This window comes from Pseudorca crassidens, chromosome 1 (genome assembly GCF_039906515.1).
Source record: "Pseudorca crassidens isolate mPseCra1 chromosome 1, mPseCra1.hap1, whole genome shotgun sequence".
In the NCBI taxonomy this organism is placed as follows: domain Eukaryota; kingdom Metazoa; phylum Chordata; class Mammalia; order Artiodactyla; family Delphinidae; genus Pseudorca; species Pseudorca crassidens.
The window spans coordinates 181,076,868-181,104,474 of NC_090296.1; the positions used below are offsets into that span (position 1 = coordinate 181,076,868).

At 40.3% G+C, this 27,607-nt stretch overlaps 1 protein-coding gene across 23 annotated transcripts in view; it reads left to right on the top strand.

The window, feature by feature from the left end:
• PARD3 (par-3 family cell polarity regulator) overlaps positions 1-27,607 on the top strand; it is a 727,131-nt gene that overhangs the window by 477,824 nt on the left and 221,700 nt on the right. Inside the window, exon 23 of one of the 23 annotated variants that reach the window (XM_067702358.1) lies at positions 2,048-2,069. The exons of the other annotated variants lie outside the window; for them this stretch is intronic. Coding sequence (XP_067558459.1) covers positions 2,048-2,054 — 7 coding nt within the window. The 3' untranslated portion in view covers positions 2,055-2,069. Of the gene's footprint in view, positions 1-2,047; positions 2,070-27,607 lie in introns of those variants that run through there. 23 annotated transcript variants of the gene reach the window in all.

Consider the following 27,607-nt stretch of genomic DNA (forward strand, 5'->3'; position numbering starts at 1 on the left):
CAAAATATGTCATCTTGTTTTAAAATGGTTTCAGATGGGAGAACTAACCTGTAGTTTATAACTCACATAAGAAGCAAACTTGAAACTATGGTTCTTCTATTTAAGGCATATTTCCTTTTACTGCTAGGAGAGCCTCTAGTCGTGGTAGTTAAATAGATGGGCAATGACATGATTTGTTCCAATTATGATTGATTTGGGCCACTTTTTTTTTTTTTTTTTGGTGACATGATTTCATATCATGAAAGAATTAGTGAATGAGATGTATGGTATAGTCAGTCTTCAAATTGCTTGTTAATAGCCACAGACCACAGGTCTGACTGTGTATATTAGTGTAGCACAGAGGAGTGCAATGCCGACCCTATGTTAATGGTTATATATTTATTTCAAATTTTATCTGAAACAATTTAGAAACAGATCTTCAGCTCCTTCATTTATGTATTCAAGCACCATATAAAGTTTAGTTCATGAAGAAAATAATATTCATTTCTTTTTATTTGAAACACATGCATGCTATCATCATAAACAATACACTCATTCCATCCCATCTTGTAGTGATGTCTTGCAATCATTGCTATATTGTGAAGCTAGGCTTTAAAAATAGTAGGTCTCACTTCAAACTAGGGGTTCTTTAGCACACATCAGATACCTGGAGGGCTTCTTAAAACACAGTTCGATTAACCCTTCCCCAGGATTTTGATTCCGTAGGACTGGAGTGGAGCCTGAGAATTTGCATTTCTAACAAGTTCCCGGGTCTGATGCTGGTGCTATACTTTATGAACCCCTACAAGACTAGAGATGCGTTGGAATTCCTTTGTCTCTAGCGCCCATGTGCTATTTGGCTGCTTTATTTTGCAAGCTGTCTATGTTTTAGCTACTTACTTGCAGCTTTTTTTAATAAAGGTTTGCAAAGGCAACAGGTAACCCTCAGGCAAACCCAGATAGAAGCGTTTTAAAGAGTAGCAAAAGGAGAAGCAGATCTTAGGGAAAGCTAGTCAGATTGTTGTTCTGTTCTTTCTTTTTTGTTTGGTTTTGTGTGGTTTTAGGGTTTTAAAACATTGTTTTATGAAGATCTATTTGGTGTTGATCGTAATGAGTGAGCCTTGTAAGTTGCCATAGGAGGCTTATGGTTTATTTAAACCCCTTTGGTGTTCACTGTGCTTATTATCTAATATGGATGTATCAGGAGTCAAAGAGTAAGGTTATTAACAGCGAGTGACATTTTCTTAAAAAACTTTTGCTAGGTTTTTGCTGTACTTGTGGAAGCTGTTTGTCAAAGGTCAAATCTCACTTGAAGGCCATGGATGCCCCATGGAAAGTGTTTTCTTGGGAGAAGACACACCAGCAACACTGGCACTGCCAGTTAGTAACTCCTGGAGGAACTAAAAGAAAATTAGTTAACGTGTTATTGATCACTGGTAAAAATATTGATCATTTTCAGCACCTTCCGCATCTAGTTTGAAAATCTAAAAGATAGTGACTTATAGTGATTATTCACATGACTCAGAAATTCCCCCTGACAGAGCTGGGAGTCAGAAGGGGTCTCTCCAGCTCCTGGCGTCCAGAAATGGTTGCTTTAAACCCCCGTTTAAACCCCAGTGCCCTACAAGAGTCTAAGCCTCCTGAAGATCTCTGCAGATTTTCAAAAGACCTTCTGTGTCCAGGGTCCTGACTACTAGGGTCCCCAGCATCCCAGCCTGCAGGCTCAGTTCTGCCCCAAGCTGACCTCAGACTGAAACTCAGCCTCCTGATTCATTTCCATCAAAATCCCACTCAGCAACACGTTCCGAGGAGGCTTTGGTCTTGGGGAGAAGAGCTCAGAATCACATCATACACATCGGTGTGTTCAGAGCCCCTCTCAGCCTCACTCAGGCACATCCCAGACAGCCGTGTGTCCGAGATTTTACCGTTCTGTGTATTAGTGTCCCAGAAGGGTGACTGGGCTACAGACTTCCTAAGATGTGTCCACCTCAAGAGGGATATGATTTATTTTTTTAAAATGGATCACAGATATTTATGTTTAGTGTTTTCGTAATTATGATTTTTTCAGAGAATAAGCTGTCCATTGAACAATGATTTCACTAATCCAAAAAGTTGGGAATTATGGAACCTGTAAAGTATTTCTTCATCAACTTATAATTGAATTTGCATTTGGTTTGGAAATAATGGCATCACCTCCATTGCCATTTTCTGTCAGAGTAAAAGCTGTAAAAAGAGTGTTTCTCAGACTTGAGTAGCCTAGAGACTCTTTACAAGATGATCTCTTGATACTGCCATATAGAGTTAAATTGTTTTGATTATAATGTTACTTAAATATGTATAAAAATAAAATAGGGCCAAACTCCTTCTGTTTACGGCCATTATGTAACTATAAAACCAAACATCTTTACAAATTAAATACAAACAAAACCGTAAAACCATTACATTCAAATGAACAACATTAATTTAATGTGGCCAATAATTTTTTTTAAAATCTAAAGTCTCACACAAATCATGAATATGGTGGTGGATGCTCCGTGCCTGGTTCATTTCAGTTTGTTTGCTCCACAAGCCAAGGGCTGACTCAGTTCAGCCATCACTCTTCTCAGTTAGAGTCTGCAGTTCTTTTGCATGTCTGTATCCCATGACCTTTGACCCATGTGCTACATCCGCACATCCTAATGCATGACGTCCAACCTGCTTCTCTTACCATTAACTCGAGACAGTAAAAGTAGCATTTCTTGGTGCCTCTGCGTCTGTAAACTTAAATTCAGACCGTGAAATAACACATAAGATGATCTAGAATATGCTTCTATTAACTTTCTAAAAAGTTAAATGATGGAAACATAAAACTTGAAACTCCTCAGAGAGAGTTTTGACCCAATAAAGAAACTCCCATCAACTAACTAAATTTCACCCGAGTTTGCCGTTGGTGTCAGATGAACTTTACTGTTCACATTTTTGGATTTCATGGGAAAATCGCCAGTCCGTTGACAGTCTGAAGCGTAGCCTGAGTCTGTTCTGGGATTTTTATTGTTCAGTAAGAAAGCCATATTCTGAATTTCATTGCTTATAATTTTGATTGATCGAATGGAAATGTGGATCTGGTGGTCCCATGTGGAAATAACCAGGGATGACTTATTAAGTGCTGTGAATTTGATGTCAAACTGGGACACTTTCTCAATTTCCACGTATTATTTATAAAATGCTTTTTTACGATAGCTTCATACTCTGTCTGGCAATATTTGTATTTGCCTGTTTAATTGGATTGACACATGAAATATTATCTGACTGTACCCTTTGGCCATTGTTACTACTATTTATTAATGCCCTTAGTAACATTCTGAGTTTTCATATTGGGTGGATGCCGGAGAAGTCGCCCCTACCCTGCTGTTTTCTATGAATACCAAAGCTCAAACTCACAAAAGTGTTGGTGAACTTACTTTTATCCTGCTTATAACCAGAGACCTCAAAGATGTAGCTATTGTAAATGATTCCTAGTCCTATATCTCTTTGGCGGAGTGTATTTCCTGTGTGATTGCTGTGTCTTCTGATGCAGCGCCTCTGTGTTCGCACGTTTCTCCCACCGTGGGAGACACTGCTAGTCGCCTACCCAGCACCTCTTCTCTCCCTCTTCCTTACCTAATAGGATCCCCATTTTGTTCAGGCTGGTAATGTGCCCAGCTTAAAATTTTCAATTTCCCGGGCTCCCTTGCAGTAAGAGGTGACCACGTGACGTTATTGTGATGAATGAGCTAAGTGGGACTCATTTATAGGATCCACAATCTCAGAGGATGGGACTTTCTGCCAAGCTAGGTTTTCCCTGATGAAAATAGAGCCGACTGAGCTTTTTCCCTTTGCCATTTTCCCTTCTCCCTGCCTGGATTTGGATGGTGCCCTTAGATGGGGCTCATCTAATAAGCCTGAGGATGAAGGCCACATGGAGGAAGAGAGAAGCAGCCTGGTCCCTTGAGCAGTGGCTTCAGTCCCGGGATGCCCGCCCTCTGCTCCTGTTACCTGGGAACTGAGCCCTTCCTTACCTAAGTCTCCCTCTCTCAGGGTTCGTTTCATGCCCAACACCATTCTGAGTTTAGGGAATCATGCACACAAGAGTCCAAGGGAATCATCATCTTCATATCAAGGTTGTCTGCACATTGGAGAACTACCCCCTAGTCAAATCATTGCCACAATATTTTGTGAAATTAAGTAAGAATTGTGAGATTCTTCAGTGTCATTCAATAATCTCTTCTACCTTTCGTTTTGCAAGCCTCTACTTAAAGAAATGTTATCAATCAAATGTCTGCTAGCATTTATCCTTCTTTTATTGATGTATTTGAAGTATAATTGACATACAATATTGTATTAGTTTTGGGTGTATGATACACTAATTCAACATTTGTACACATCGTGAAATGATCAGTGCAATATATACTTACCACGTGTCACCATGAAAAGTTAAAAATAATTGTTTCCCTTGTGATGAGAACTTTCAAGATTTGCTCCCTTAGCAGCTTTCAAATTTGCAGTGCAGTGTTCCTGACAGCATTTATCATTCTTAACTCTGATATACCACTCTCTCTTACCTCTATCAATAATCCTGTTATAAAATCAGAAACTTTTTTTTTTTAATTTCATTTATTTATTTATTTGGTTGCGCCGGGTCTTAGTTGCAGCACGCGGACTTCTTCATTGCGGCATGCAAACTCTTAGTTGAGGCATGCATGTGGGATCTAGTTCCCTGACCAGGGATCGAACCCAGGCCCCCTGCATTGGGAGTGCAGAGTCTTACCCACTGCGCCACCAGGGAAGTCCCCTGTTATAAAATCAGAGGCAGCTAAGTGTGATGTCCAAGACACACACTGCCTGACTTTTGTTCTGGGCTCGTCCACCATTAGTGTGAACTCTGTGCTTCATTTTCCTCATCTGTAAAATGGGGATAATAGTGGTACTTACCTCATTAGGCTTGGTGTGGACTAAGTCTGTTAATATCTTCCAAGCACTTAGCACAGTGCCTGGTCCACAGTAAGCACTATTTAGGTGTTTGCTGTTGGTATTATAAGTTGGGAAATGGGCACTTACTCTCAGGAAAGGACAGCATCCCCACCCGGATACAGAAACAAGTAAGGAATGAAAATGGAATGAATAAAGATGGTTTTATTCCTTATACTTAACATACATATAAAAGTGTGGGGATGCAGTTCTCTGATGCCCACAGTTCAGTCATCAAGTAGGTTGGTCATTAAGTATTCTCCATGAATCACATCATATCATGAACCATTTCTCTTTAAATTAGGACTTACTGAGTTCAGTGTGAGGCATACCAGATTGCTTCTATAGTATAAATACTTGGAAGAAAAAGTAGATGGTGGGTACTGAAAAAATGCCTTATTTGAGAATGAGTTAGGGGGATAGTGGTGTCAGGACATGAGTCATCAATTTCAGTCTATTTTTTGCAAATTTGAAGGTATTCGTTTTGTACTTTCATGGAAGTCTTTGAAGATCTTCCTGTTTTACTTTCATGAAAGTTTTGCTGATTCCAAGCTTCAGTGCTCCATAGAGATATGGAGGCTTGGACTTCTCAAACCTTGGCGAAAATGTTGACATTACTCTTTACATCAGATTGTCTTCTGGTGGGCCAGGCAGGTAGGGATCATGCTCTTAAGAATTATGAAAGCCTGCATTCTAGAACAGTGATCTTTCAAATTTTGGCATGTATATCAAGAACGTGGAGTGCTTCTCGCCAGTGTTGACCTCCACCCATTGGTATCCTGATTCAGTAGATCTGGCTGGAGACTAAGAACTCACATTTTCAGCAAGCGCCTCAGTTGACTAATGCAGTTGGTCCATCCACCCTTTGAACAGTACTATTCTTGGGCTAATCAAAAACGAACTGGAACTCCATTATCGGTTAGTTTAGTAAGGTCGTTTACAGTGAAGAGGTGAAATAATTTATAATTTCCATATTGGGTACAGTTTTAACTGGGCATTCATAAATGCCCATTTTTCACCTATGACCGAATCATCATTTTATTCAAAAGGTCAGCCTGCAGGTGTGTTATTCATAAACTTTATTCAGTGTTTCTTGACACTTAGCAAAAAGTTTCTTTTCATGTAAATTATACAATTTCAATTCAAAATTTCGTGTGCTTTGAATTCTAGCAAAGAATTGATGGAATGTCGGTCGATAATGTTTTTTATTTATTTGAGGACACGATGCAATTCATATTTTTATAGTCAGATCCCAGAATCTGTAGTTAAAAACTCCACAGAAAAACAGCTCTAATGGACATTTGCTGACTGTCACCATGCAATCATTTGCCACGAAGAGAGCATTGTCCTCAAATATAATTGAAATAAAACAGTTACTGCGCTGCAGTAAATCTCAACAGCAGGAAAATAGTAGGCTAGACTCCCCCAGCTTGCTGAGGACACCTTAATGGAAACATAAATACCATAATCACGTGCTTTTTGCATGCATTTTACGACGAAAGAGAAAATGCCGATTTTAGAAGAAAAGACCTCTGTGAACTTGTTTTTTCCCCCATTAAAAACCGGAAGCCAGTTGTGTCAAAAGGAAGTCTGGCAAACACAGAACAAAACTAATTTTCTTAGCTACAGGCTGTTATTAAACAAGTGCTCTTTTTAAAAGGTTGGGTCGTATAACAAAGTGGTATTTGCTATTCAAAAAGTCAAATACAATTTTATTTACTTACATTTACTTAGTTATTTTTTTTTTAATCTCGGCTTTTCTTGAGATGTGAGAAAGTAATTTTCAAATGGAATCCATCTCATTGTAACATGTGTTTTGCACATGTTTTGCTGATGAACGAGCTCCACCCTGGCCCCATCTAAGTGTCCCCATTACACGTCTCTGACCTTGGCCAGCTCCATCCACCTCCTCTGTCTGTGCCTGGACCACCTCTCTCTCCATGCTTGCTGAGGATGGGTTTTCGTTCTTCTTGGCCGGCCCTGGGAACACTCTTCTGGATCCCAGCCCCACCCCTGCAAGGAGCCTGCTCTGCTCCTCAGGCCCCCCTCCTGGTCCCTTCTTAGCCTGTGTGTCTCTGCTGTCACTTCTGCGTAGCTGGTACACATGATGTCTTGATCATGCTGTTTAAAAAAAAAAAAAATTGTTTCTTAACCTCTGGCTATTCTCTGCCCTATTTTTCCTCTTCACTTCTAATCCAGACTTCTTGAAAGATTAACCTAGGATTGATAGAGACTGCTGTTTCTTTCCTACATCTTGTTCACTCCATGTGGTAGGCATAATAATGGTCCCCCAAAGATGCCCCTGCCCTCATCCCTGGAACCTGTAAATATGTTACTTCATGCAAGAAAAAGGACGCTGCAGATCTGATTACGTTAAAGATCTTAAAATGGGGACGTTTCCCTGGATTCTTCAGATGGGCCCAGTGGATCATAAGTGAAGGAGGTGGGAGAGTCAAAGTTGGAGAGAGACTTGAAGATGTAGGCTGTTAAAAAAGAAAATCCTGCAATAGGCAACAACATAAATGAGCCTTGAGGATGTTATGCTAAATGAAATAAGTCAATCACAGAGGAAAAAATACTGCATAACTCAAATTTATATGAGGTATCTAAAATAGTCAAACTTAAAGAAGCAAAGAATAGAATCGTAGTTGCCAGGGCTTTGGGAGAGGGAAATGAGGGATTGCTAATATATGGGTATGAAATTTCAGTTATGCAAGATGAAAAGCTTCTTGAGATCTGCTATACAACATTGTGCCCATAGATCAAAACACTGTATTGAATGCTGGTTGAAATGTAAATTGAAAATTTGTTGAGAAGGAAGATCTCATGTTAAGCGTTCTTACCACAATAAATTTTTGAAATGTGCAAAAAAAAAAAAGCAAGAAAAGATGCAGGCTGCTGCTGTGAAGACAGGAAGGAGCCTTGAGCCCAGGAGGGCAGTGGATTCTAGAAGCTGGTAAAAGCCAGAAAGCAGATTCTCCTCTAGAGCCTCCAGAGGGAACCAGCCCTGCTAGCACCTTGGTTTAAGCCCAGTGAAACCAATTTCAGACTTCTGACCTCCAGCACCCAAATATGATAAATTGTAGTTATCTTAAGGTAGTAGGTTTGTGGGCATTGGTTCTAGCAGCCGTGCTGTGTTAGTTTCCCAGTGGCCTCCTGGACTCCTGGTTTAGTGAACACTTCCGTTCTTTCCCTCTGGGTCACTCTGGCCTCCGTGAAGCTCTCTTCTCTTAGTTTCTGTGTACAATACTGCTATCTCTTGCTTCCTCCTTCCTTTCTGACTATTCCTTCACTGTCTCTTTAGAGAGTCTCTTCTATTTGTCCCCTAACTTTGGATCCCCTAAGACAATAGCTCTGGACCACTGCTATTCTCTACACGTTCCTTTTGGGATTTTTTTTTTTTTTTGAATTAACACCTTTAATAAAAGAAGACAATTTCAGCTCTTAGAAAAACAATATCAATGTCAGTACTTGTAATGAATAACTCATCCTATTTACATATTATTAATATTAAAAAATTTTAATCAAAATTTGCAATGAAGAAGAAATTATAAAATTAATAGTGAAGGCCATTTTCTTTTTTTAATTTTTTGATTTTATTTAATTTATTTTTTTCATACAGCAGGTCTTTATTAGTCATCAGTTTTATGCACATCACTGTATACATGTCAATCCCAATCTCCCAATTCAACCCACCACCACCCCAACCCCTGCCACTTTCCCCCCTTGGTGTCCATACGTTTGTTCTCTACATCTGTGTATCAATTTCTGCCCTGCAAACCGGTTCATCTGTACCATTTCTCTAGCTTCCACATATATGCGTTAATATACGATATTTGTTTTTCTCTTTCTGACTTACTTCACTCTATGACAGACTCTAGATCCACCCACGTCTCTAAAAATGACCCAGTTTCATTCCTTTTTATGGCTCAGTAACATTCCATTGTATATATGTACCACATCTTCCTTATCCATTTGTCTGTTGATGGGCATTTACATTGCTTCCATGATCTGGCTATTGTAAATACTGTTGCAATGAACATTGGGGTGCATGTGTCTTTTTGAATTACGGTTTTCTTTGTGTATATGCCCAGTAGTGGGATTGCTGGGTCGTATGGTAATTCTATTTTTAGCTTGTTAAGGAACTTCCATACTGTTCTCCATAGTGGCTGTATCAATTTACATTCCCACCAACAGTGCAAGAGGGTTCTCTTTTCTCCACACCCTCTCCAGCATTTGTTGTTTGTAGATTTTCTGATGATGCCCATTCTAACTGGTGTGAGGTGATACCTCATTGTAGTTTTGATTTGCATTTCCCTGATAATTAGTGATGTTGAGCAGCTTTTCATGTGCTTCTTGGCCATCTGTATGTCTTCTTTGGAGAAATGTCTATTTAGGTCTTCTGCCCATTTTTGGATTGGGTTGTTTGTTTTTTTAATATTGAGCTGCATGAGCTATTTATATATTTTGGAGATTAATCCTTTGTCCGTTGATTCATTTGCAAATATTTTCCCCATTCTGAGGGTTGTCTTTTTGTCTTGTTTATGGTTTCCTTTGCTGTGCAAAAGCTTTGAAGTTTCATTAGGCCCCATTTGTTTATTTTTGTTTCTATTTCCATTACTTTAGGAGGTGGATCAAAAAAGACCTTGCTGTGATTTATGTCAAAGAGTGTTCTTCCTATGCTTTCCTCTGAGAGTTTTATAGTGTCCGGTCTTAGATTTAGGTCTCTAATCCATTTTGAGTTTATTTTTGTGTATGGTGAAAGGAAATGTTCTAATTTCATTCTTTTACATGTAGCTGTCCAGTTTTCCCAGCACCACTTATTGAAGAGACTGTCTTTTCTCCATTGTATATCCTTGCCTTCTTTGTCATAGACTAGTTGACCATAGGTGTGTGGGTTTATCTCTGGGCTTTCTATCTTCTTCCATTGATCTATGTTTCTGTTTTTGTGCCAGTACCATATTATCTTGATTACTGTAGCTTTGTAGTATAGTCTGAAGTCAGGGAGTCTGATTCCTCCAGCTCTGTTTTTTTCCCTCAAGACTGCTTTGGCTATTCAGGGTCTTTTGTGTCTCCATACAAATTTTAAGACTTTTTGTTCTAGTTCTGTAAAAAATGCCATTGGTAATTTGATAGGGATTGCATTGAATCTGTAGATTGCTCTGGGTAGTATAGTCATTTTCACAATATTGATTCTTCCAATCCATGAACATGGTATATCTCTCCATTTGTTGGTATCATCTTTATTTTATTTTATTATTTTATTTTTTTGCTTTACGCGGGCCTCTCACTGTTGTGGCCTCTCCCGTTGTGGAGCACAGGCTCCGGACGCGCAGGCTCAGCGGCCATGACTCACGGGCCCAGCCGCTTCGCGGCATATGGGATCTTCCCGGACCGGGGTATGAACCCGTGTCCCCTGCATCGGCAGGCGGACTCTCAACCACTGTGCCACCAGGGAAGCCCTGTTGGTATCATCTTTAATTTCTTACATCAGTGTCTTATAGTTTTCTGCATACAGGTCTTTTTTCTCTCTAGGTAGGTTTATTCCTAGGTATTTTATTCTTTTTGTTGCAGTGGTAAATGGGAGTGTTTCCTTAATTTCTCTTTCAGATTTTTCATCATTAGTGTATAGGCATGCACGAGATTTCTGTGCATTAATTTTGTATCCTGCAACTTTACCCAATTCATTGATTAGCTCTAGTAGTTTTCTGGTGGCATCTTTAGGATTCTCTATGTATAGTATCATGTCATCTACAAACAGTGACAGTTTTACTTCTTCTTTTGCAATTTGTATTCCTTTTATTTCTTTTTCTTCTCTGATTGCCGTGGCTAGGACCTCCAAAACTATGTTGAATAATAGTGGTGAGAGTGGACATCCTTTTCTTTTCCTGATCTAAGAGGAAATGCTTTCAGTTTTTCACCTTTGAGAATGATGTTTGCTGTGCGTTTGTCATATATGGCCTTTATTATGTTGAGGTAGTTTCCCTCTTTGCCCACTTTCTGGAGAGTTTTTATCATATGTGGGTGTTGAATTTTGTCAAAAGCTTTTTCTGCATCTATTGAGATGATCATATGACTTTTATTCTTCAGTTTGTTTTTTTGGTTTATCACATTGATTGATTTACGTAAACTGAAGAGTCCTTGCATCCCTGGGTTAAATCCCACTTGATCATGGTGTATGATCCTTTTAATGTGTTGTTGGATTCTGTTTGCTAGTGTGTTGTTGACGATTTTTGCATGTATATTCATCAGTGATATTGGTCTGTGATTTTCTTTTTTTGTAGTATCTTTGTCTGGTTTTGGTATCAGGGTGATGGTGGCCTCATAGAATGAGTTTGGGAGTGTTTCTTCCTCCGCAATTTTTTGGAAGAGTTTGAGAAGGATGGGTGTTAGCTCTTCTCTAAATGTTTGATAGAATTCACCTGTGAAGCCATCTGGTCCTGGACTTTTGTTTGTTGGAAGATTTTTAATCACAGTTTCAATTTCATTACTTGTGATTGGTCTGCTCATATTTTCTATTTCTTTCTGATTCAGTCTTGGAAGGTTATACCTTTCTAAGAATTAGTGCATTTCTTCCAGGTTGTCCATTTATTTGGCATAGAGTTGCTTGTAGTAGTCTCTTAGGATGCTTTGTATTTCTGCAGTGTCTGTTGTAACTTCTTTTTCATTTCTAATTTTATTGATTTGCATCCTCTCCCTCTTTTTCTTGATGAGTCTGGCTAATGGTTTATCAATTTTGTTAATCTTCTCAAAGAACCAGCTTTTAGTTTTATTGATCTTTGCTATTGTTTTCTTTGTTTCTATTTCATTTATTTCTGCTCTGATCTTAATGATTTCTTTCCTTCTGCTAACTTTGGGTTTTGTTTGTTCTTCTTCCTCTAGTTCCTTTAAGTGTAAGGTTAGATTGTTTATTTGAGATTTTTCTTGTTTCTTGAGGTAGGCTTGTATAGCTATAAACTTCCCTCTTACAACTGCATTTGCTGCATCCCATAGGTTTTGGGTTGTTGTGTTTTCATTTTATTTCATTTCTTTTCAGTTATTCATTGCCATTTGTTTCTAGGTATTTTTTGATTTCCTCTTTGATTTCTTCAGTAATCTCTTGGTTATTTAGTAAAGTATTGTTTAGCCTCCATGTGCTTGTGGTTTTTACGTTTTCTTCTCTGTAATTCATTTCTAATCTCATAGCGTTGTGGTCAGAAAAGATGCTTCATATGATTTCAATTTTCTTAAATTTACTGAGGCTTGATTTGTGACCCAAGATGTGATCTGTCCTGGAGAATGTTCCATGTGCACTTGAGAAAAAAGTGTAATCTTTTATTTTTGAATGGAGTGTCCTATAAATATCAATTAGATCTATCTGGTCTATTGTGTCATTTAAAGTTTATGTTTCCTTATTTATTTTCATTTTGGATGACCTGTCCATTGGTGTAAGTGAGGTGTTAAAGTCCCCCACTATTATTGTGTTAATTTTATAGCTGTTAGCATTTGCCTTATGTATTGAGGTGCTCCTATGTTGGGTGCATATAGATTTATAATTGTTATATCTTCTTCTTGGATTGATCCCTTGATCATTATGTAGTGTCCTTCCTTGTCTCTTGTAACATTCTTTATTTTAAAGTCTATTTTATCTGATATGAGTATTGCTACTCCAGCTTTCTTTTGATTTCCATTTGCATGGAATATCTTTTTCTATCCCCTCACTTTCAGTCTGTATGTGTCCCTAGGTCTGAAGTGGGTCTCTTGTAGACAGCATATAGATGGGTCTTGTTTTTGTATCCATTCAGCGAGCCTGTGTCTTTTGGTTGGAGCATTTAATCCATTCACATTTAAGGTAATTATTGATATGTATGTTCCTATGACCATTTTCTTAATTGTTTTGGGTTTGTTTTTCTAGTCCTTTTGTTCTCTTGTGTTTCCCACTTAGAGAAGTTCCTTTAGCGTTTGTTGTAGAGCTGGTTTGGTGGTGCTGAGTTCTTTTCGCTTTTGCTTGTCTGCAAAGCTTTTGATTTCTCCATCGAATCTGAATGAGATCCTTGCCGGGTAGCGTAATCTTTGTTGTAAGTTCTTCCCTTTCATCACTTTAAGTATATCATGCCACTCCCTTCTGGCTTGGAGAGTTTCTGCTGAGAAATCAGCTGTTAACCTTATGGGAGTTCCCTTGTATGTTATTTGTCATTTTTCCCTTGCTGCTTTCAATAATTTTTCTTTGTCTTTAATTTTTGGCAGTTTGATTACTATGTGTCTCGGTGTGTTTTTCCTTGGGTTTATCCTGTATGGGACTCTCTGTGCTTCCTGGACTTGGGTGGCTATTTCCTTTCCCATGTTAGGGAAGTTTTCGACTATAATCTTTTCAAATATTTTCACGGGTCCTTTCTCTCTCCCTTCTCTTTCTGGGTCCCCTATAATTCGAATGTTGGTGCGTTTAATGTTGTCCCCGAGGTCTCTTAGGCTGTCTTCATTTCTTTTCATTCTTTTTTCTTTATTCTGTTCCACAGCAGTGAATTCCACCATTCTGTCTTCCAGGTCACTTATCCATTCTTCTGCCTCAGTTATTCTGCTATTGATTCCTTCTAGTGTATTTTTCTTTTCAGTTATTGTATTGTTCATCTCTGTTTGTTTGTTCTTTAATTCTTCTAAGTCTTTGTTGAACATTTCTTGCATCTTCTAGATCTTTGCCTCCATTCATTTTCCTAGGTCCTGGATCATCTTCACTATCATTATTCTGAATTCTTTCTCTGGAAGGTTGCCTATCTCCACTTCATTTAGTTGTTTTTCTGGGGTTTTATCTTGTTCCTTCATCTGGTACATAGCCCTCTGCCTTTTCATCTTGTCTGTCTCAGTGAATGTGGTTTTTGTTCCACAGGCTGCAGGATTGTATTTCTTGCTTCTGCTGTCTGCCCTCTGGTGGATGAGGCTATCTTAGAGGCTTGTGCAAGTTTCCTGATGGGAGGGGCTGGTGGTGGGTAGAGCTGACTTTTGCTCTGGTGGGCAGAGCTCAGTAAAACTTTAATCCGCTTGACTGCTGTTGGGTGGGTCTGGGTTCCCTTCCTGTTGGTTGTTTGGCCTGAGGCAACCCAACACTGGAGCCTACCTGGGCTCTTTGGTGGGGCTAATGGTGGACTCTGGGAGGGCTCACGCCAAGGAGTACTTCCCAGAACTTCTCCTGCCAGTGTCCTTGTCTCTTGGTGAGCCACATCTTCCCCCCGCCTCTGCAGGAGACCCTCCAACACTAGCAGGTAGGTCTGGCTCAGTCTCCTATGGGGTCACTGCTCCTTCCCCTGGATCCCGATGTGCACACTACTTTGTGTGTGCCCTCCAAGAGTGGAGTCTCTGTTTCCCCCGGTCCTGTCAAAGTCCTGCGATCAAATCCCACTAGCCTTCAAAGTCTGATTCTCTAGGAATTCCTCCTCCCGTTGCTGAACCCTCTGGTTGGGAGCCTGATGTGGGGCTTGGAACCTTCTCTCCAGTGGGTGGACTTCGGTGGTATAAGTGTTCTCCAGTCTGTGAGTCACCCACCCAGCAGTTATGGGATTTGATTTTACTGTGATTGCGCCACTCCTGCTGTCTCATTGTGGCTTCTCCTTTGTCTTTGGATGTGGGGTATCTTTTTTGGTGCGTTCCAGTGTCTTCCTGTTGATGATTGTCCAGCAGCTAGTTGTGATTCTGGTGTTCTTGCAAGAGTGAGTGAGAGCACGTCTTTCTACTCCGCCATCTTGGTTCCTAATCTCTCCTTTTGTTTTTAATTGCTGTGATGCACTGGTGACGCACAGTCTGCACTAGCCCAGCCCTCTCTGTAAGCCCCAGGTTCTTGGAGCTAGCTACCAACACATGCTTCCTGTGCCTCCCAGGCACCTGAACCCAACCCATCCAAAATGAAATTCATTGTTTCTCAGTCCAGACCTCCTCTAGTATCATCAGTCTAGTCTCAGAGCATGTTGTCACCACCCACACATTTACTCTAGACCAAGCCTTTCTTCTGCAGCCAGCCTCCCTCCCCAGACATCAGTCAGTGACAAAGGCCTACCAATTTTACATCCCAGATAATTCCAAACCCTTTCTCTCCTTCTGTTCCGCTACACACGGAAGCTGCCAGTAATCTTGTAACTCTTCCCCCAGCCTCCAGTCTTGTTATTCTCAAATCCCTACTTCACCCCATACCTGGAGTTTTCTATCTCAAATTAAAATCTGACATCTCATTCTCTTGCTTAGAATTATTCTGTGGCTGTTTATCATCTCCAAGGTACAGTCCAAGCCCTCAGCGTGAGGTTTATAGGCCCTAAGACCTCCTGTTTCAGCCTCATCCCTAATTATGTCAGGCTGTGTCATATTGGCTCACATCATACTTTCCTAGTAGAGGATCAGTCTCAAAGTATAAATCCAACTTCATCTAATACATGGATGAATTAAGTGGCTCTTTGGTGTTATATGTTCTGCAAATGTTAAATTTGGGTGAGTAAAAACAAGCCATCACCATTCATTAAGCTATTCTAATATAGTTAGAGATGCAGCAATTAAATTAAAGGCTGAGGTGACACGAACAACCCAACAGCTGAAATCTCGAAAGTAATGAAGCCATAAATAAGGTCATGGCTAATTTTAAAGACTTCTTTTTTAATTCTTTTTGTTGATTAACATTGCCTGAAACCACAACTTATTTGGAGAAGTAATGCGTAATGGGGGTTGTTTATTTATATATTTAGTTTAGCCTTAGAGAAAGTTTAAATATTCTGCAGAAGTATCAGGATAAGCGGAAACTATTTTAGACCTTGGTACCTATCAGGCAAATAGTCCTCCAGCAGAGCGTGCTTGTTTTGTTTTAATGTCTTTCCCTCTGCAAGGCACTGAACTTCGGGGTCTTTGATGATGAGCTGGCCACACTGGTGGAAATTCCCTTTAGCTTCTTGGTATTTCATTTGATTTTAGGCTTCAAACAGAAGCACTAAGATCCTTCTTTACATGCAGCTCAGCACAGTAACTCATCTTTTTATTTTGACCAACTGCTTGGTTCTTCTGTCCTTTAGACTGTCCGAACCTGTGGATTCAAGTGCCAATCTTATTGGTATTTAGTGGTCTTAGGTTGGTGTTTTTTTCCTTCTTGCTCTTGCACCAGGATAGAATATCAATCAACTCAATATAAATTCATGAGGATTTATGTGAAGCCCAGTTGTGAGATGCATTTTCAGCTTCTTGGGAGACTTATCAAGATCTGAATCCGAAATCCATTTTTAAATTAACTTCCCAGATGTTCTAGAGCCTTTCCTTGGGCACCCCCGCCCTCAGTGTGAATAACTGTTTGATTATTCTTTATTTGCCGTTTCATTCCTCTCCTTCCTTTAGTGTGCCATTGGTTGACTTTGTGTAACTTTGTGTAAGCAGTAGTTGATTAAAAATGATGTTTGTTGTCTTTTCCAATCAAGGAAGTCCTTAGATTCTTCCACTAAAATAGATGTGTAGATAGAAATGTGAAAATTCCAAAACTTCTGTATTGTCACAGAACAGAAAATGATTAGATAATTCATATACCCTGTGGATCTGTAGTAATTATTAAATAATTAAATATTCAATATGCATTTAAAATTGCATAAAAGGGACTCAATAAATAGAATGAATAAATATTATTATAAATATACATTTCTGTAAAACAACTTTCTTTTTTTTTTTGGCTGTGTCACATGGCTTGCAGCATCTTAGTTCCCTGACCAGGGATCGAACCCATGCCCCCTGCAATGGAAGCAGAGTTCTAACCATTTGACCACCAGGGAATTCCCCAAAACAAATACTTTTAAAACTATATTTTCTGTATCACTTTATACCTTTCATTATTATTTCTAGTCAATAAACTATACAGGGATTATATCGTTGAATCCTTAGGGATACAGAGTTTTGAAAATACTTGTCCTTGAAACAAAATGCCTTGGGCCCAGGTAAGCATGTCCAAGGTGGTTCCTTTTGGTAGGGCAGGTGGCTCTTTCAGCTTAGCTTTTTCACAAATTAGTTTCGTATAATTTAAAAAGTTAAGCAGGTGTTATCGGCAAGAAACTAGCCTTAGCCTGGATTTGCATATCTTTATTGCCCATGTTTTGAGGGAAATTCTTGGTTAGCTCTCAGAGAGGCCTGCCTGGCCCAGGCTCTGGAGATGTAAACCTTCCGTGGGTGGAGCCTGACTGAGCCTGGAGCAAACCAAGGAATAACAGGCCAGTGATCCTGGCTCACATCAAAGCTCAGATTCTCCAAATGAAATGAAGAACATGACATCTCCAGGAGTCTGGAGGATGTCCTGGGTGTGCATGAATCCAAATTAAAATGGGCTTACTTGGAATGGATCGATAATGTCAATCTGAATAGAGGAGATAGCATAAAGCCTGAATTAAAGGCTCTGTTCAAAGATACCATACTTTGAATTTTAAAGAGCACCCAGCAGCTCAGATGAAGGGCTACCAGTGATCCAGGGAGCAAACCTTTAGTTTTTAAACATTATAAATTGTTTTTACTATAGGGGCTGTTATGAATGGAACGTGTCCCCCTAAATTCATATGTTGACATCCCAACCAACAATGTGATGGTATCAGTAGGTGGGACCTTTGGGAGGTAATTAGGTTATGAGGATTAAACCTTCACGAATGGGATTCATGCTCTTATAAGATGAGACAGGAGAGCTTGCTTCCTCTCTCTGCTGTTAGCTATGTGCGGATACAGGAGGGCAGCCATCTGTCAACCAGGAAGAAGGCCTTCACCAGACACTGGGTCTGCTGGCACCTTGATCTTGGACTTGCAGCCTCTCGAATTGTGAGAAATAAATGTGTGCTGATTAAGCCAAAAAGAAAAAGAAAAAAACAATTGTTTTTATTCTCATTTAGATATATATCCAGTTTGCTTAAATTTTGTTTAGATGAGACACACTTTTTGATCTCAACACCACTGGAATAGAAAAGGATTATCCTAAATTCCCTTCAAAGAAATCCTCCTAAAATCCCATTTCTACTATAAATGTGTATTAAAAAAAATTTACTAGGGGAAAGACAAATTTCTTCATAGATTTTCAAAAGTTATAAATGGTGGTCTCTAAAATAATTACAAATTACCTGTCTAAGAAAAATCCTGCTATACTTTCATGCAGACGTCATATAATTCTGGAACCGTGAAAATATATTTAAAAAATAAAAGTATAGTGTTGTCTTTCATGAAGGAAAATGTTTGGCGTACTAGAACTTACCGATTATCATGACAAGTCTCTCAAGATAATCTGCGTGGCCACCAAATACCAGATACCTTTTGCATCTCTTCTCTGGTCTCTGCTTTGATACTTAATGATGGGTCATTCAATGCCAGGTATGAAGTTTGAAAAGCAATAGTTGCTTTGTCTTTTGAAGGTTGTATAATCAATTGGACCAGTGTCAGGCGTGTAGGCAGAGAAGTGGTAAAGTAAAATGTTCACTCCAAGTTTGCTTTAAATTCAGATGGCGCTTAGAATTCTAAAGAACACTGGAAGCAGAGATGGACAGGATGCAGATGGAACTGGGGCTTACTGGGGGACATGGGGTATCTGTGGAACAGGTTACAGACTCCAGAGAGCTCCACGAAACTCCCAGCCATTGTGGATTCGGACAAGGATGGTAACTTCTGGCAGGTGGCACTCCCGTGTCTTGAGGAATGAGGGTTTTCTCTATATTTCACAGTCACATGTGGCCTGTGGAGGAAAGGAGGACCTAGAAATGACTTCGATTCTGTATAATTCTAATTCTGATGCAGGAGAGTTCCAGTTTCGGTTTTGGCTTTGCTAGCTGCATTAGCATGACTTAAAAAATCACCTGCTTTGTGACAGAAACTAAAGCTGAGGATAAATACTTATTTCGAATTATTCTCTTTTCCTTCCATTTCCTTCTTTCCTTTCATCTGGATGTCTAAGCTTTGTGAAATCTTCAAGGGCTAAATCTTTAAGGGCTCTTTGAACAAGCCCCAGATTCTTGTACCTGTTCTTCTTCCAGCCCCCATGGCTGTCCATTCCCCTCCCCAACAATTATTTGGCGGCTGCAGTGTACAGGGACGTGGGAGGTGTCTGGGATACAGAATTGAATAAGAAATTCACCTCCCACTTCCTCTTACTTGGTGTCACGTGACAGACCACGAAACGTATTGTACCCAGAGTGATATGAATTCAATAGGATGCTAAGGAGATTGGCTCAGGTCAGGGAAGGAGGGGCTTCTGAGAGGTGTTGTGCTTGAGCTCCATCCTAAATGGGTCAGCACTATAACATGTATATAATACAGGATGTGAGGAGTATAATTATATGTGTATTTATAGAGATTTGACTGATGGTGCAGCCTAGTTGGTTTACGTGCTGGATTTATATGCTCCTGGCAAATATTAAATATGGTCAACATGTATCAATTCCTTGATTCCCTCCTGCCCCCAAGAGCCAGTGGCAGAACTGTTGTAGCTTTTCTCTGAGTGGTCTGTGCTTTGAAAAGCGGTATGGAATATCAGCAAGGAAGGCTTGCCCAGCCCCTAGGGCTCTTGGTATCTTGAACCCTCATGCATGTGGGACACTGAGGGCTGCAGGGTAACAAAATGGAGCCGACATGGGAAGAGATGCTGCAGACCTTACTGGGCAGCAACCAGGTGGTTTCTGCGTGGGCGGCTCAGGTACTGTGAGTGATGTTGACCTCACGAATTAGTTCCTAAGCAGGTTCGTGAGAATAGTGATGTCTTCAATGTAGCATTGGAGGAATCTGAAATTCTAGTTTTGGCCATTTGTGACTCTGAATGACGCGGGATTCGCAATATTGCTACTTCTGCAGGCTTTGCTGGAGCACCGGGGGTACAGTATCTGTTGAGCATCTTCTAGACACAATCTACCTTGCGAAAACAGTTCAGGAAGATGGACAGATCTTGTGGAGTCATCATCTAGTCAACGTTTTCCTTCTAATGTGATTTCTAAGGAATTTTATTTGCCCCTGGGATAATCCCATTCATCCCTCTTTGTAATGAATGAACCCAAAACATACTACCCCGGTTTCTTTGAAAAATCAGAGCATCTCTGGATTGTCTTGGTTTTACTACAAGATTTCCAGCCTTTTTACTAGATCAAGGCCACCTGGATGTAGGTGTAGGGTTGTCCTTGTTGACTGAGGAATTGACAGCCTCCAACAGTCCCATCCGCTGATAACTGAAGCAGTGGGTTGATTGATTTGGAAGGGTGGTGATGCCCTGGTGGTTTACTGGGACTTCCTTTACAGCAATTGCATGAGACCATCACTTCTCCACTTGCACATCTAGGCCATTCTTAAAAATGCTTAAAAGTCAAATGACCGTGCCAGTTCCACCCACATGTGTGTACGCAGGGGTGGAAGAGGCTGTGTTCCTGGAGAGATGAGAAAACATGGTGAAAGTAACGATGAGGCTTCCCGTAGGCACTGGTGATAAACTCTGGTGTCTTGGAGGAACCCAGGACTGAGGAAGATACAAGCAGGTCCCTGCCGTCCCCCCATCTCTGTGGGGACATCTCAGTGAGGACAGGCCGGTGGAGCCAGGCTTCACCCTTTCCCGTGGACTGGTGTCCTGCTGGAGTGCTCTCTGGGCTGTGCCCCATGCTGGCACTTGGCCAGCACCGTGAGTTTTCTCCTGGGCCATCACTGCCGACAGTGGGAAGGGGGCCACTAGGAAGACGGTTAGTCAGGGAGGGGAAGGTAGGCCAGGTGACAACAAGTCTGTTGTCATTCCAAGCGAATTCTGGGGCATCGCTGGAGCCTCAGGCCTGAGGAGGGAGTGAGTCCCAGGTGCTACCACCTGGAATGCTCTCATGGTCACTTCTATGCCGAGAGCCCACTCCTCTGAGAGACCCAGGCTCTGTCCCCGCAGCAGTGGGGGAGGGGCTTTAGCTGCTCTGGGGACACACAAATAATTTAAAATCGCTAATCTCCCCCCGTCCTCCCCTGACCTCCCTCACCACCTCCCCTGCTTTATTTTTCTGACTAGTGCCTATGACATGATGATACGGCATATTCACGCTTGAAAAATTGTGTTTGTCATTCATCTCTAGCAACTAGAATGGAGTTCCGTTTTAACGTAGGAGTTTGGGTCTATTTTGTTCATGGCTGCACTCCAAGGCCTGGCACATAGGCATTCAAATATGTTAAATCAAGGCATGAACGAAGAAACCAAACTCCGCATAGCACAGAAAAGGCAGTTGTCGGGGTGCAGTGTGTGTCAGGACAACCGGAAGCGTGTGTTTGGGATTTCAGAGAGGGCGTGCTTTAGAAACAAATGTGGAATTTCTATCAGCCAAATGTAGTTAACCGTTTTAATTGTTAAAATCTCTTTTGCTTATGCTAAATCCATGATGCTTACTGGTTTCCTAGAGCTTATGTAATTTTGAGAGAAAGAGAGAGAGTGGATACCATGCAATGTGATCTGCTAAGAGCGGGTAGGATACAGGTGTGGTTGACGCGGGTCTGGGGCCAGCCTGAGCTCACCTCCCAGCGCCGCCAGTTAGCCTTCTGTGCCTCACTTTCCTGCGTATGTAAAATGGGGATGGCGGTCCTTACCTCATCGGGTTTGTGTGAGGATTGAATGAATGAGTCCATGTAAGGCACTTTGAATACTGCCTGGCCCATAGGAGGAGCCCAGGAAGTATTAGTTGCTATTATCATTATGCTGCCACCCCTACCACCATCAGCAGCAGCATTTGTATTCTTGCGTTCACGGGACATTTAGAACTAAGAGTTGGCTGCATAAATTGTTTTTGCACGGGTATGATATTGGATGATTCTGTATTTTTTAAAGCATCTTTTGTGTGTAAAACTTTTAGGTTTCTCGACTTTTAATTTGGACGCTACAGTTAATGCCTGCAGCTTTTTACATTCTATACCAGGGGTCCCCAGCAGGGCCCGTTAGGACCCTGGGCCGCACAGCAGGAGGTGAGCAGTGAGCGAGCCAGGGAAGCTTCACCTGCCGCCCGCCATCGCTCGCATTACTGTCTGAACCATCCCCCCCACCCCACCCCGCCCCGTTCAGGGAAAAGCTATCTTCCGGGAAACCGGTCCCTGGTGCCAAAAAGGTTGGGGACCGCTGCTCTATACTGATGCTAAAGGGTGCCTGGCTGAGGACGTTTGATTGATTTCTGTAATTAGGAAGCCACTTAACCTGCAGAAATTTGGTATAGTATTGAAGCTTGAATAGGCACAGATTCATTTATTTCCAAAACAGGAGACTAAGGTGACAAGGGTTATGATATTTGCGGCCATGAATGAAGATGGTGCAGGCTTGGGGCTGCAGTCAGATCCTCCCATGACTTGTGATGTGACGTGTGGGCGATGCCCACCTTTGGAGATACTGTTTGTGCCTCTTCCTTCTGAAGGTGTGGGCTGGAATAATAGAGCCATTTTCAATAGCTCTGTGATATACTTAAATAAAAACTATCATGTAATTACATAATATTGGTATTATAAATGCCTTGTATTCATTATATGATAATTAAAATAGGGTTCAATATTAATAAGTATGTAGTAGAGCATTATAGATGTTTTATTTATGGTACACAGGAAATGTCCCTTGTGATTTTTTTTTAGTTCCAACTTGGAAACGATAAATCAAATATGAAAAGGAGCTAGATTTTTTTTTTTATGATATGTCTTTTTCAGGCACACTCGTCCACGTACCTGGCATCAGCTACATACATACCTCACAAAATGAAGTCTGACTATACCCAAGGATAGCTAAATGCCCATCAAGGAGTCAATGAATGCTTTTAAATTGTTTTAATTAGCTAGGTGTGATTTAAAGGTTGCCGAAATCAAAAAGGCTTATTAATTTTTCATCAATAATCACTTACCTTAATATTTCATTAGAACCTGCTGATTTGCAGACCTCCTTCTGGGCTTTGATTCGTTATGACTGAAGACGTAATTTAACTTTCCCTCTTTTTCTCATTCTGTATGATACTCTTTCATCTCTGAGACACTGTTAAGATGTTTCCAACATTCATGGGGCTGCTAATTGATCCACCCTTTTCTTTTTTTTCAACTGTACTTAAAGCTAAGGGTTCTAGGCTGTGCAAAGCTCTGTGTGTGTGTGTGTGTGTGTGTGTGTGTGTGTTTAGGCATTTTTCTTTCATCATTTGAATATCTGATAATAACGTGCAAATTTTCTGTTTCCTAAGTTCTGAGAGTAAGGGCTGATTTCCCACATGCAGAAGTCGGGAAGTAAATAGTTCGGGCGCCTTCTTAGACTATGCCATCAATCTTCCTCTTCTGAAATTGCCCATTGACTCTGTGACGGATGTCAGCCAGAGACAGCCCATGTGGGGTGTGAGGATCTGTTTGGAACCTCTTAAAACCCCAAATTCCAAGCACCTCTCCTTAAATGCATAGAAAATCCTAGGTTTTTTGGAAGTCACTAATCTAAAACATGGAAGAATCCCCAACACAGACTGAGATTCTGACAAGCTATTGCTAGCAATGAAAACATATATGAATACATGAATAGATAGATATTTTCATTTTTCCAGATTAATTATGGAATACTCTATGTCTGTCGCATATAGGCATGTTAAACAACTTGTATACATTACATATTATTAACTTTCACCAGCTGTACCAGTTTTGAGGCTGAGCAAAAATTGCTTCATGTTAAGAAATAAAAATTTGTGTGCTTCAAAATTTGGTAAATGTATGTGTGTTGAAAATTATAAATATTTTCATTGGATGGGAACCTTTTTTTACCTTTTTTAATATTTCCCAGAAAACATAGTGCTGACTTTCCTCAGGTCCCAGATTTCTATTACAGAAATATCTGAAAAACTTAATAAGCCACCAATAAACATATAAATATTTACTAATGGAGAATTAAAATAATGCTTCTGTGTTAGGAGATATTAGCAACCATTAAAAATTAAAAGTCCTGGGCTTCCCTGGTGGCGCAGTGGTTGGGAGTCTGCCTGCCGATGCAGGGGACACGGGTTCGTGCCCCGGTCCGGGAGGATCCCACATGCCGCGGAGCGGCTGGGCCGTGAGCCATGGCCGCTGAGCCTGCGCGTCCGGAGCCTGTGCTTCGCAATGGGAGAGGCCACAACAGTGAGAGGCCCGTGTACCGCAAAAAAAAAAAAAAAAAAAAAAATTAGAAGTCCTTGTTTGCCCAGAGCTACTCTTTACATCTTGCTTAACTGTGGAATGTTTGTTGAAAACCCTTTCGATAAAATAAATACTTTGATATGTTGGAGTTAACATGACTTGCTTTGGGTGAGATGTAGATTTCAATAATTCTGTTCTTTGCATGTGACTCTTCACGATTCTGGGGGGAAGTTTTGAGGTAGTGAGGACGATGTCTCTTTTCTAGGCTTCTCCTTTACCTCTGCGATCTTCAACCTGCCTGCCCTGCTTTGCAGCCTTTGTTCCTTCTGCACGTGAATGCAGGTCTGAGGAAGCACAGCAGGTGACATTGTCCGCTGATGTGGTTTTAGATTTAGATCTTGGCGCTGCCACTTACTTGGATGTTTGGCAAGTTATTTAACCTCTGTAAGCCTCGTTAAACTCCACTGTATTTAAATTTTTTTGTCCCATTGTTGGACCATATGTCAGCTGTGTCCTGATTTTTATATTTAGAAAATTCATTCTTTATAACCATCCATCATGATCTGTGCTAGCAACTATTGGGGGTAAAAGAGAACTACACGTTCAGCCTCTGATAGTAATGCTCTTCTAGTCTTTTGGGAGAATAACAGACGGATTTAAATAACACAACCGGTTTTATGGACCGTGCTGTTTATTCTAATAGCTAGACCAGAATGGTTTGATTGACTTTTTAAAAATCTGGTATGTTTTTTACCATATGGCCAAGGCCATATCTAGAGTGCCAAGCTAATAAGCCTTCTTTTCTCTGCCAGTGAACCATGAAAGTTGTTAGCAAAGCGTTTTATTTCGAATTGATCCATTTTCCAAGCTCTTGGTGATATAAACACCCATCTTAAGAGATAAGGTGTGGATTATGAAGCATTAGTCATTGGAAATTTGTTGCACCAAAGAGTCATAGGCAACCAGTATGTAAAATGACCCAGAATAGAAGGTACATAGTACAGTTGAGGATGCCTGAAATGTTATAAAACTACCCTAAGTCAGTTGGTTGTGGGTACACAGTACAGGTTACGTTCTTTTGAATGGTGTTTGTAACGCAGGAAGAATGTAAAACGTGGGAGTTTAGTAATACTTAGCAATAACATGTTTTTTTAGATAGGGCTTAAAGTAGAATGACTTTGTGCTTTCCTCACCTATATAAAGGGCTCAATGTACAAATTCTTCTGAATCATAACCACTAATTCCTGTGTATAGCAATGCAGTAATATAACAGGATTAGGTTGTCTTCTGATCTAATCAATCACTTCTTAAAGAATTCGTGGCTTCCCTAGCTTCCTGGGTACCAGCAGAATATTTGTATCTTCCATTTCTCTCCTCCTCGTTTGTGTTTCCCTTTACATCCTTTAGCATATATACCATATTTAAATCAGCTTTTAAAAAGTCCTTTTGCCTCTAATTCCATCATCACAGCCCTGTCTGGATCTGTTTCTATTGACTGATTTTTCTTCTGGTTCTGGGTCACATTTTCCTCCTCCTTCTTATGTCTAATAATTTTTTCATCGGCTGTCAGACATTTTGAATTTTAGGATGTAGAGGACTGTGTTTTGTTCCTTCCGGTCAGCATTACCGGAAGTCTAGTCCTAAAGTCTAGTCTGGGTGGCATCACTTCTGCCCCCAAAAACCTGACTGCAGAATCAAGTCCAAACTTCTTAGTGTGGCATTCTCCTCCCAGAGAACCATCACGGTCTTAACCCTCTGTATTTGTCCTCGTCAAAACTCTAGTCACTCCAGGCTGTTTCCCATCCCAGAGTACATCAAGCATTGCCCTACCTCAGTTCCCATTACAGGTACTTTTTTGTTGTTGTTAAATCAGTCTGGAACTGATGCATACAGCCCTCTTTATCTCTATTGTTAAAATCCCAATTCTCCAAATGCCATCTTTCTGCAATTTAGTACAACTAGTTGGACTAGTTGTACATTTGTAGAGAATTTATAAGTGGGTCTGTAGGATGAACGAATGAAAAAATTTTGGCTTCAGGTTGTTTAGTGATTTGATTGATTGATTTAAGAAGATTGCTTTGCCTAGCTTCAGCATGTAAGGAGAATTCAGTTCATAAAAATTAGCTATCTGTAACTTTCCAGTAATGTGTCAATGACATGGAACAGAATAGGATTGCTTTACAAATCCATTCTTACAGTATATTTTTTGGCTAGGACTTTTTTTCCCAAAATAACTATAATTCAGTGTTAATAAAGTTGCATATATATTTTTTCTTTGTACGTTTCTTAAGCCAGTGATAATGATATGTTCTTCTACTGATAATGCTGGATTCAAGACCAGGAAACAAAGAGCTTAGGTTATTTTGGGACCCTTCAGTATCTCTGTAGTGTCTGTTTTCTTCCTGTGCAGCTATTCAGACACTACTGGCCACTGTATTTAACTAGGCACAACATTTTGCTGATTTCCTTTGTTTCCTGAGTAAGAAACATATTATCCCTTAATCAGCTTCTTTTGAAATGTCTGTTTACACTAAACAAAGTCCTATTCCAATTAATTTCAAATTCTAAGCAAAAGCTCTGGTAATTAAACATTGTCTGAAGGAGCATCCTGTTACTGTACTGCAATGTTGAAATTGAGGTGAGGTAGAAACAATATTAAGCTTATTAGCACATTCATCAATTTCATTGGTCAACCGCACTGAAGGACTATATACTGACGTAAGGAATTTTTTCTCTCAAACTTAAACACTATGGGACTTTGGGAAACTTAGCACTTCTCTCCCCTCTTCTGTAAAATGAAATAGCTACATACGAATAAATAATAATAATCACTCTCTTGTAGGGTTGTGTGGGGTAAATGAGATAATACAGGTAAACCATTTGGTACAGTACCTGCTTGCAGTGTTATAAATACATATATTTAATGGTGGTGGAGGTCAAATCTCATGTCAAAACTATATTATGAGGGGCTTCCCTTGTGGCGCAGTGGTTGAGAGTCCGCCTGCCAATGCAGGGGACACGGGTTCGTGCCCCTGTCCGGGAAGATCCCACATGCCGCGGAGCAGCTAGGCCCGTGAGCCATGGCCGCTGAGCCTGCGCGTCCAGAGCCTGTGCTCCGCAACGGGAGAGGCCACAGCAGTGAGATGCCCGCGTACCACAAAAAAAAAAAAAAAAATTTATATATATATATATATATACACACACACACACATTATGAGATGCAAACTATCATATGTAGGATGGATAAACAAGATCCTACTGTAGAGCACAGGGAACTATATTCAATATCCTGTAATAAATCATAATGGAAAAGAATATGAAAAAGAACATATATATATATAAAACTGAGTCACTTTGCTGTACAACAGAAATTAACACAATATTGCAAATCAAATATACTTCCATAAATTTTTTGAAAACTGTATTATGATAAAAAGCCTTCTAATAAGTAGATCTTGAAAATTCAGTGAGAAGTACAGTTACTTGAATAAGCATTCTGTTTTAGCACATTATAAATTTCTGGACTTCCTGGACTTAATTTTAAATGGAATTTAATCTGTATAAACTGCTGGCT